The following is a 12,125-nucleotide window of genomic DNA, read 5'->3' as shown; positions in this document are numbered from 1 at the left end:
AGTTTCTGTGTGTTTCTAGTGCATGGACTCAAGGTTCTCAGTAGCATAAGGTGTGCTCTTGCTTCTTTTTGATTAGCTGTGGGCAAGAGGTTTCCAGGAGTCTGCAGGAAACTTTGAGCATATACTTTTATCTTTTTTTTATCTGATAATCTCTGGCGACAAAGTTTAAGTAGAGTGTTTTAGGAGTTCATTCAGTGTCAGACAATTGAGTGATGATATCTGTCCAAAGTAGCCAACTGTGAGTGACTAAAACTTACATGTTGCAAATGTTGGCAAAGGGAGGTAGATACTCTCTTGTTGTGAGTTGTCAAGTCAAGTCAAGTCACTTTTATTGTCATTTCGACCATAACTGCTGGTACAGTACATAGTAAAAATGAGACAATGTTTTTCAGGACCATGGTGTTAACATGATACAGTACAAAAACTAGACTGAACTACATAAAAATCAACACAGAGAAAAAAAAAACTACACTAGACTACAGACCTACCCAGAACTGCATAAAGTGCACAAAACAGTGCAGGCATTACAATAAATAATAAACAGGACAATAGGGCAGTAAGGTGTCAGTCCAGGCTCTGGGTATTGAGGAGTCTGATAGCTTGGGGGAAGAAACTGTCACATAGTCTGGTCGTGAGAGCCCGAATGCTTTGGTGCCTTTTCCCAGACTTCAGGAGGGAGAAGAGTTTGTATGAGGGGTGCTTGGGGTCCTTCATAATGCTGTTTGCTTTGCAGATGCAGCGTGTAGTGTAAGTGTCCGTGATGGCGGGAAGAGAGACCCCAGTGATCTTCTCAGCTGACCTCACTATCTGCTGCAAGGTCTTGCGATCCAAGATGGTGCAATTTCCGAACCAGGCAGTGATGCAACTGCTCAGGATGCACTCAATACAACCCCTGTAGAATGTGATGAAGATGGGGGGTGGGAGATGGACTTTCCTCAGCCTTCGCAGAAAGCAGAGATGCTGCTGGGCTTTCTTTGCTATGGAGCTAGTGTTGAGGGACCAGGTGAGATTCTCTGCCAGGTGAAAACCAAGAAATTTGAGTGTCAGATTTAAAAAGGGAGCAGCATCTGTCGGGACGTTCTGTGGAGATTGAATCATTTGGGTTAGTTGGCACTTTGGCAAAGACTAATAAAAAGTTAGGTTTAAGTAGAGCAGCCATTGTGTGAGTGGTTCCAAGATTATCCTCATTTTTAATGTTAGTGGGAAACAACATATGAGTACTAAGTTCAAGGCTAAAAATCTTACAGCTGTGTTTAGCTAGATTTGCCAAGTGAATATCTGCTTTATCTTTAAGGTTCTTTCCATCACATGAGATCAAGAAATGAACTGAGAGCAGGGAGTTAGCAAAGGGACCAGACGATATCTCAGCTGTAGTACTGGCACTGTGCCCCAAAACAAGTCCTGTCTTCAGTCAAGCTGCCCTGGTAATGGCGACAGCAATCGAAAAATGCAGAAATTGCTTGTATATATGTTCTGGCCCGAAAAAAAACACAGGATAATTCCACTCCAACCTGCCCTCAGATGTACCTGGTCCATTTCTGACGCTCCCACCACTTTCTTGAGCTCTCTGTCTCTAACTCTGAAGACAGTTTATCTATTGATATCTTCTATAAACCCACTAATTCTCACAGATACCTGGACTGTACCTCCTCCTACCCTGTCACTTGTAAAATTGCCAACTCCTTCTCTCAGTTCCTCTGTCTCCGCTGCATTGCTCTCAAGTTGAGGCTTTTCATTCAGAACTAATGCGATGTCCTTCTTGAAAGATAGGGGATTTCCTTCCTCCAGCATCAACACTGTCCTCACCCACATCTCCTCCACTTCAAGCGTGTCTACCCTCACCCCATCTCCCTGTCACCCCACCAGAGGTAGGGTTCCTCTTGTTCTTACCTACGGCCCCACCAGCCTCCGTGTTCATCACATAATTCTCCACAACTTTCGCCATCTCTCAACAGGTTCCCATCACCAAGTACATCTTCCCCCTCCCCCCATTTTGCACTTTTTTTCAGCAATCGCTCTGTAGGTGACTCCCTTCTCCTGTACCTCCCCACTGATCTTCCTCCTGGCACTAAGTGGAATAAGTACCACATCTGCTCCTACACCTCCTCCTTCACTGTCATTCAGAACCCCAAAAAGTCCTTCCAGGTGCAGCGACATTTCACCTGTAAGTCTATTGGGTTAATCTGTTGAATCTGATGCTCCTGTTCTGGCCTCCTGTATATCGGTGAGACCCAGCGTATATTGGGGAGACTGTTTCGTCAGGCACCTACGCTCCGTCTGCCAGAAAAAACAGGATCTCCCCGCTGCCACCCATTTCATTTCTACTTCCCATTCCCATTCCAACATGTCAGTCAGTGACCTCCTGCACTGCCGTGATGAGGCCACTCTCAGGTTGGGGAGGCAACACCTTGTATTCCATTTGGGTAACTTCCAACCTGATGGCACAAACATCAATTTCTCCAACTTCCAGTAATTGCCCCCCCTCCCCATTCTCCATTCCCACTTCCCCTCTCTTGTCTTATCTCCTTGCCTGCCCATCACCTCCCTCTGGTGCTCCTCCCCTTCCCTTTCTTCCATTGTCTGCTGCACTCTTCTGTTAGATTCACTCTTCTTCAGTCTCTATCTCTTTCACAAATCAACTTCCCAGCATTTTACTTTATCCCTCTTCCCCTCGCCTATCACCTTGGACTTCCTCCTCTTCCCCCCCCCTCCCCCCCCCCCACATTCTTACTTTGTCTTTACACCTTTTTTTCCCAGTCCTGGTGAAGAGGCTCAGCCCAAAATGTTGAATGCTTGCTTTATTCTTGCTGAGTTCCTCCGGCATTTTGTGTGTGTTGCTTAGATTTACAGCATCTGCAGATTTTCTTGTGCTTGTGGTCCAACTATTTATTGTCTAGTCACTGGACTCGACAAGTGATGAAATCAGCAGCATTGTCAACTGATGTTCATTTTGGGTTTCAACAGGATAGCTCTGCTTCAGGCCTCATTCCAACTCTGTACCTGAGTTGAAATCCAGAGCTGATGTGAAATTGATGGGCCTTGTGATCAAGGCAGTGTATAATCTAGTGTGACAGCAATTCAATACTTTAAACTATAAGGGATGTAGACTCATTTGAAACTATTAAACACCAGCTCAAAACCTATTTATTTAACTTTGGTTTTAACAAACATATTTTTGCTTTTTATTTTCATGTTTATTTTTATTTCTATTTTTATTTTCATGTTTGCACTTTGTCCCATTGTTATGCACTTTGAACTATATCATCTATGTGAAAAGTGCTCTATAAATAAGTTACTATTATCAACGTGGCTAAATAAAACTGTGGTAATGGGGAATTAAAAGAAAACATGCTAATGGTTGGAGTCGTGCTTTGCACAATTTGAGTGGTTATGGTTATTAGAGGGGATGAATCTTCCAATTTGCAGGCCATGGCTGAAGGTACTCCTGGGGGTAGTGTCCTAAACTGAATTACCATAACTTGCTTTGTCAATTACCTTTCTTCCATGATAAGATGCTTACATCATTTATTTTCATTCACAACTCTTCAGCAAATAAATAGGCTATGCTTGACTACCTGAAAGTTTGAATTGATATCAAATTTGTGCTTGTGCTAGAAAAATATCAGGCAATATCCATCACTAACAAGAGAGTGGCTGACCACTTGGCATACAGTGGCAACACTGTCACCAAATCTCCCTACTTCTAAATCTTGGGAGTCACCACTGATGAAAAACTCAGTTTAACCAAATCACACAAATTTTGTGGCTGCAAGAAAATTTCAGAGGTTGGGTAGCTTTTCTGCTGTGCACAAGGGACAAATTAGATTTGTGATGAGATGTTCTTCAGGTCTGAATGACTGAGCCTGCACCATTGCTTAAGAAGCACACCACCATCCAGGACAAACCATTCATTCCTTTCACCTCTGGTAACTGTGGCATGAACATATTATGGTAAATTGTTTCCAAATCTGCAGGCTCTACAACCAAAAAAGGTGAAAAGCAGTATATACACTTGAATGCCACCACCTTCAGTACATGTTCTCACACAGTGTCCTGAATTGGAAATGCATTGCCAGTTTGTTATCATTGGGTATCTTCACATTAAAGACTGCAGCTATTCAAGAAAATAGTTTATCATATTCTTTCCAAGGATATGAAAAGATGGGAAATAATGGTGTTTTGCCAATGTTGTACACATTCAAAATGTGAATGAATAATAAAAATGTATAGCATTGTGCATATGGGGAAGTTTTTATATATAAAATAAGATTGAAGCTGAGAAATTGCATTTATTTAAATCCAGATTGTATTTTACATTTCGGGGTCAGAGTGGAAATATTTTCAGTTCAGTTTTGTTCTGTACTTAGAGAAGGTTGTCAAGAAGATTCCATTTTTTTTGTTATCACATTTGCATTCCCTGTTAATAGTACCTTGTCATCCAATCACCTATAAAATATAAAATCCTCTATCATCGTTTGTTAATAGATGATGCATTGTTTGTCACAGTTAGGTTTGATGAATAAGATACAGAAAATGAATTATTTGGATCTTGCATGTGTGTTTATATTTCTGTTAATGAGAATATCTTGCTTAGAAGCTAGCTGTTCTTTGCCTGAAGTTTTGTCATGTCTTTCTTCCTATGTGACAGGGGTCAAGAAGGGCCACTGCTCTCAACAGAGAGGTATTTCACTGCAGTTTAAGTTTTGTCTTGTCTTTGAATAACCAGTGTGTCAAAGTACTTGTTTGTAGCAATGTATGATTCGGTAAATTGCCTTTAACCCTACTATAAACATTATGGTGTTAAATCATTAAAAATCCTAACTGCACTTTGAAGTTTGATGTTAAATGTATTTTGCTGAATTGTATTTACATTGCATTTCTTAAGCGATCAAGTGCATTGTCATAGTTTTTTTCAACAGCAAGAATAAGAAAAGCTTTCAGCTTCTTGGGTGTAAATTGGGTGTTGAGAGTTGGTTATCTTCCTTTACAATTTCATACATTCAAAAATATCTGAAAATATTTGTATCAATAACCATCAATAAATTAACGTAACTGCTTTTTTCCTCAGCCATGACTTAACACTCTATGCCAATATCATGTGCTTCAGTACTTGTAGGCATTCACAGTTTTATTGATGAAAGTCTCTTTCTGTAGGCATGGCTGTCAAGAAAACAATTATTTTCAACTACTTGGGCTGTGATTATGTTCAGCCACTAGATCAATTCAAAACAGAGGTTAATTGATTTCTGTAAATGAGGGAATCTGGGAAATGGGTAATGCATGAAAGTAGAGATAAGATCAATCAAGTTCTTGATGAATGGTGGAGCAGGTTGAAAGGGTTACGTAGTGTACTCCTCTTAATTTTATGCTGTGATCGGAATTTAATTTATTTTTTTCTTCCAGACTTCAAATACAGCTCAGGTCTTCAGTTTAGTTGCAGAACGTAGACGAAAATTTCAGGAAATTATAAATCGCAACAACAGCAGCACTATTCACAATGCAGATGTTAGACCAAAGACATCAAAGTGGACTGCACCTAATTCAACTCCACAATTCACCACAACCATTTTGGAAGTCAGAGAAAGTATGCTGTCTCTCCTAATTAAACTGCATCATAAACTCTCAGGAAAACAAAACTCATACTATCCATGCTGGTTAGAAGATTCAGAATCAACATCGAGGTTGGACCCAATGCAGCAGATCCATGGTGATGGGACAACAGCAGTAGAAAGAATTTTAATAAAGACTGCAGCACGGAGTCGGCAAAACAAGTTCAGGATTGAGGAGATTTATAGGAAGGTAGCACCTCCTACACCTCCAAAGAAGAGTATTTCGGATAAGAAAGCTCTAGATAAAGAAGAAAGGTAAATGTTTATTCATATATACAATATATGTGCATTTGATGAAAATCCACTAGGAAACTAAAGTTCTTATTTGCATGTATTTTTTTCAGGATTAGAATCAAGTTTATTATCACTGGCATATGTTGTGAGATTTGTTGTTGTGTGGCAGCAGTATATTGCAATACATATTAGGTAGGGGAGACTAAAAGGATGTTTACAAGGATGTTGCTGGGTCTGAAGGACCTGAGTTATAAGGAAACATTGAATAAGTTAGGACTTTATTCCTTGGAACAGAGGAGATTTGATAGAGGAATACAGAATTATGAGGGGTACGGATTGGGTAAATGCAAGCAGGCTTTTTCTACTGAGGTTGGGTGGGAGTGCCACTAAAGGTCTGGATAGGTGCATGGTTGGTAGGGGTATCGAGGGCTATGGTCCCGGTACAGGTTGATGGGAGTAGGATGGGCCATAGAGTCTGTTTCTGTTCTGTGCTATACTTTTCTGTGACTCTAAAACAAGGGGGCACAAATTTAGGGTGAATGGGGAAAGATTTGAAAGGCTACTTTTTCACTCCAAGGGTTGTGAGTACGTGGAAGGAACTGCCTGAAGGAGTTGTTGATGTAGGTGTATTTTAAGAAGCACTTTGACTAGGTACGTGGAGGGGTGGGCTTAGAGGATAAGGGAGCAAATGCCAGAAATTGAGGCTAACTGTCTGGTCACTGTGGTTGGCATGGACTTGTTGGGCTAAAGGGCCTGTATCTATACTGTATTGCTCAATGACTTTTTGACTTTGTGACTGAAATTAGCCCAAAGAAAATAGGGTTGAAATATTTTGCTTCAACTGGAATTATACTTTAAAATTTGAATCTTTCCAGTATAGTGGAATCACTAAAATACAGAGGTTATGTAAAATATTTAAGTTAAATGATGTAGAGAAACAATTCATACATTATTGGAAATATGCTAGATTTGACTAACATCTACAAGGAAATTTATAATTATTTTAAATATATATTCTAATCAGTAGTATTTACAAAATCAAAACCAGTGCTACTTCAATTATGTTGTACAAACTGATTAAAATTTATATGTCATGTCTTTAAGAAACAAATATGACATGTATTGCTAAGTGGTGGTGAAAATAAAAAAAGTAAGTAATGAATGTTGGAAACCTGACATAAAAAATACTTGGCCCCTCTCATTTTAAATGGTGATGCATATAGTGCATTCCTATATTCCTATTGTAACTTAAACTATTAAAACAATTGGATTAGAAAAATGATTCAGTAATATGTCTAAAATTCATCAAAAAAGTATTGGATTTCAAAGAGATTTAATTTTAAGCTATTTGCATTTTCTTTAAAAAAAACAGCTGTTGCAATGTTGTTTTGTGTAATAAGACCAAAATTCTGGAATTTGCACAGTATGTAGAAAGAAAAAGGAATTTTGATTTAGGTTTCTGTAGCTGCCATTCAATTTTATTTTACAGATTTTCTCTCTGAATAATTTCATCATTTGTCATTCATTGGCAGCAGATACTAAAATTAAGATAAATCACATCGAACGGAATACGGAATCAAATGTAGACTCGGTTTAATCCATTGTGTATTTCAAGTTAGATTTAGTAGTGATGAAAATGGAAAGGGCAATAAGTAGGTGGTGATGACCCATTTTTTTCCAGTTTTGACCTTTAGTCAAAGACAAGTGGCATCTCTCACAAGATAGACTGTTTCCACAGCAACTAGCGCTGTACCAAAGGAAAAGACAAATTGATGCTGATATCTTGCAGCCTTAATATGTCTACCCTTTAAGCAGTCAGAAAAATTACTGAGCTGAATGGAATCTGTCAGAATCTGTTTATATCATATACTCAGGAATCTCCATATACATTAGGAATAATTTTAGGTCAGAAATGCCTTGAGCTGTGAAGAAACCCAGCTGCAGAATGTGAATTCAGTTTTTTTTTGAATTTATCGGCCAAGTGTTATAGTATATTAGACGTGTTTCTAATCATACATTCTTTATCAGCTGATTATTGACCAGGTTATCTTTGTTACCACTGATCCAACAAATAAAAATCAATAAAAAGTTTAGACTAGTACATTGTTTCACTTGAATGATCTTCATTTCAGGTTGCTTGAAGGCATTTACTGTATTCTGAAATTATTCTATCTAAAGTTTTGTTTATAAGGATTTCAAGATTTCAATATCCTTTATGCAGCTCTTTCTTTCAAATTTTTTGCTAAAATTCCTTTTTCACAATACGGTTGACTAGCATGTACCATATAACCCGTAATTCTGAGTTTGGGGAAATGTCCTCCAAATGGTTGCTGCCAGATGCAAAATAGTGGCTAATTAAATTAGCAAGCATTATCTGTTAATATATAATCTGCCCTCCATCCTATTGTTTCCTCCCCTGCATTTGGCTTGTTAGTGATCAAACCTAGCTGGTTGTACCTGGGGTATAATAATGAATGATTGTCTTGATGGCTGGTTTTTGTTTTGGTGCTCACTTCCTTGCCTGTGATGTGTGTGCTATAAGTCATGCAATTAATGTCTCACAGAACAACGTTCTACTATAATTGAATTTCCATGTGCCACTTTCCTTAAAATGTATAAAATCTATATATTGGAGCATTTATATACTGGCAACAATTATACCAGTGCTCAAGAACAATGTGAACTGCCTTAACAACTATCAGCCAGTATTACTTACACCTGTAGTGATTAAATGCTTTGAAAGGTTGGTCATGGCTACAATCTACTCCTGCCACTACAATTTGCTTATTGCCACAGTAGGTCTATATTGGATGCAAACTCAATGGCACTCCTTGCAACTTTGGATTACGTGCATGATACAAATACCTATGTCAGGGTGCTATTCATTGATTACAGCTCAAAGTATAACACCATCATTCCTACTGTCCTAATCGAAAAGGTGCAATACCTCTCTCTGCAACTGGATCCTCGACTTCCTAACCAGAAGACCACAATCTGTGCAATTTGGTAATAATATCTCCACTTCGATGACAATCACCACTGGTGCACCTCGGGGATGTGTGCTTAACCCGCTGCCCTACTCTCTCTGTACCCATGACTGTATGGCCAAGCATAGCACAAATGCCATCTGTACAACCATTGTTGGCAGAATCTCAGATGGAGATGAGAGGGTGTACCAGCTAGTTGAGTGGTGTTGCAACTACAACCTTGCACTTAACATCGATAAAACCAAAGAGCTGATTGTAGACTTCAGGAAAGGTAAGATGAGGGAACCTAAGCCAATCCGCATATAGGGAACAGAAGTGGAGAGAGTGAGAAATTTCAAGTTCCTGGGCGTCAGTATCTCTGAGGAGCTAACCTGGTCCCAGCATATCAATGCAGCTATAAAGAAGGCGAGACAGTGGTTATATTTCATCAGGAGTTTGAGATCTCGTATGTCACCTAAAGCACTCATAAATTTCTGCAGATGTACCATGGCACAAGATTAAATAAGCTGCAGAGAGTTGTAAAATTAGTCAGCTCCATCATAGTTTCTAGTCTCTGTAGTATTCAAGGCGTCTTCAAGGAGCAGAGCATTTTTAAGTTCCCCCATCACCCAGGGTTTGCCCTCTCTGTGACTGTCAGGAAGGAGGTACAGAAGCCTGAAGGTACACACCCATTGATTCAGGAACACAGTTTCTTCCCCTCTGATTTATAAATGAACATTGAACCCATGAGCACTACCTAGCTACTTTTTTGTTATTTTCTGTTTTGCACTACTTAATTCAACTATTTGATATACTATGAGTACGTATATGTGTATATATACACATACTGTATTTCAGGTTTTTCATATATTTATCATGTATTGCATTGTACTCCTGCCACAGAGTTAACAAATTTCTCAACATATGTTTGTGTTATTAAACCTGATTCTGGGTCTGAAGGGTTTACAAATGAGATTGTGTATCTGTTGAGTGAAAGCATGTGTTGAAGAGAAAAAAATGTGCTATTGAATAAAGGAAAAATAATTAAAATTTGGTGAGGAGGAGGAAACAGGGATAATCTGGTTGGGATTGAAAATTTGGGTCAATATGGTCTTATTAAATTCTGTTTGTGTGGGAAATGAGAGGAATGACTTCTCTTTTGGACGTGTGGGAGGCTGTATTGAGAGAACAAAAGGAAATTTGTGTGATAATAAATTTGATCATCTTATATGCAATCTTGGTTATCTTTTGTATGAAAATGTTACTTAGGGTGTATGAATTAATAATTTAGTTTGAAATTTCATGAAGAAGTTTAGCACTTCTTATTTAAGCTTATTTATCAGTATGTGGTGTGCTTTTGAACTGTTGTCTAACTGAATGATTGGGAACTGAAATTGTTTGATCAAAAAAAAGTACATTTTCATTATTTGCCAGAAGTTCTTCCCAATGGTTAATAAGTAGCATTATAAAATTAGGCTGAACAACTTCAAAACTGCAGTAGAATTTATGAGTAAGATTTTTACTTTTCTCAAAAATAGGTTGCCATCTTTTTTTTTATTCTTAAGAAGGTTGAGACCTTGGTTTAACATCATTTTTACCAGGTTGCAGGAACCTCTCAAAAACAGAGACTGATCATTTATTTCTTCAAGTCTCAATTGATTAGAGAGTCATCTTTTATGACTAGAAGGTCATGTCTGTTATGGATGAAATGAATATTCCTATTATAGATTAAGGGTTTTGGTTTGGAATATGAAAATGCATCCATAGTACTAAAATATGATAGAATGCAGATATTAAATGGTAGGTCAGAGTAATAATCCAATGACATTTCCTTTTTTAAATTTATGGTAGATGGGCATTGTTGTCATTTATTGCTTTTTCCTAATCGCTTTTGAGAATGAAGTAATGAGCTATCATTTTTATGGCTTTAGTCAATGATGAACATGTTTCCTTTCCAAACAGCAGTTGATTAGGGACTCTTGTATTTAGATCCAGTGATGAAAAAAATGACAGGTGACTTAGAGGGGAATGTAGTTGTTTTTGGGTGGCTGCTGTTATTGTCCTTTGAAGTTGGTAGAAATTCCTGGTTTGGAAGATGTTGCTGAAGAGTGGATTACAGATAGTTCTACAAACCGAAAAACATTTCTATAATAAAATATTGACCCATTATTTAAAGTGGTAGCTAATGAGCAGAAGATTTTCCCAGTTATCACCCTTTTGATATAATAAACTTGTGACTAATCATTAACTGCATATATCCACGGATTTAATGTATAAAAAGAGTCTACTAAGAAAATAATAAAAATGTTGAATCTCAGTATGTCTCAAAATTAGAATGTACCATTTGTATTTAAGCAAGCTTTTCTGATCTACACCCTGGTTAACTGATATGTGGGAAATGAAGCTTAAGAATATAGAACAGTACAACCCAGAAACAGGCCCTTTGGTCCATGCTGTCTGCACCAACCATGAATCCAATCTAAACTATTTCCATGTGTCTGCACATGATCTGTATCCCACTATTCCATGGATGTTCATGTGCCTTTCTAAATGCCCCTTAAATGCCATTTATTTTAAATAAATTAATAATGCTAATTGGTAAATATTGAAAAGGATTGTTGACCTAGTTGCAAAAGGGCATCCTGTATCTGGAGAACAGTTCTCATTCTTTAAAATTCCAATATTCCACCCTTTCTATTTAGAGATGACAAGGAAAGAAAAATACCCTGGGTAGTAGTTCATCACTTTGCTTATTCTGAACATGTTAATTTTAGACATGATGCCCCTTATCTTTGTCTGATATCCATTTATCTATCACCTGACATGGAATCTTGGAAGATCCTGTTCGGTAGCTATGTGGGTGTACTAAATTGAAGACTGCTGTAATTGTGAAGTATCATCCTCCGCCTCTTATGGGCATTTTTGGTAAAAGTATCAATTCTAAGTTGTAGGAGCATAAAACTGTATTTGCACTATCACACGGAGTTGAAATATGCATTGGTGGTAATTGAAGGAAGTATGGTTTTTTATTTTGTCCTTGCCAAACTTCAAGCAGCACCACTATAAAAGTAACCTGATCATTTATTTTGTTTGTGAGGTCTTGTTGTGTGCAAGTGCATGGCAACTTTATCTACATTTTTACAGCAAACACATGCTAGAAGTTATTAAATAGCTTTGAAACTTCTGAAATGTCCCGACTAAGGGAAAGCTGCTCTTTCTTTTGTTTCAACCACCTAGTGACCTTGTGGCGACCCATTTCCTAGCGTATCCGAACCGACTCACAATTAGATAGCCTACGGGGGTTTGCGAGCACAGA

General features: G+C 38.1%; 1 protein-coding gene across 3 annotated transcripts in view; it reads left to right on the top strand.

Moving 5' to 3' along the window:
- The window catches only part of ubr3 (ubiquitin protein ligase E3 component n-recognin 3), a 248,653-nt gene that overhangs the window by 111,664 nt on the left and 124,864 nt on the right, over positions 1 to 12,125 (top strand). For 2 of the 3 annotated variants that reach the window (XM_059966617.1, XM_059966619.1), the window contains 2 exons: positions 4,649 to 4,681; positions 5,404 to 5,864. In XM_059966617.1, the coding sequence (XP_059822600.1) occupies positions 4,649 to 4,681; positions 5,404 to 5,864 (494 nt within the window). The remainder of the gene's footprint in view (positions 1 to 4,648; positions 4,682 to 5,403; positions 5,865 to 12,125) is intronic. The other variant, XM_059966618.1, reaches the window with a different exon arrangement.

Source organism: Hypanus sabinus, chromosome 4 (genome assembly GCF_030144855.1).
Source record: "Hypanus sabinus isolate sHypSab1 chromosome 4, sHypSab1.hap1, whole genome shotgun sequence".
Taxonomy (NCBI): domain Eukaryota; kingdom Metazoa; phylum Chordata; class Chondrichthyes; order Myliobatiformes; family Dasyatidae; genus Hypanus; species Hypanus sabinus.
Note: the sequence above shows the minus strand (reverse complement) of the source record. Positions and strands in the feature narration are given on the sequence as shown.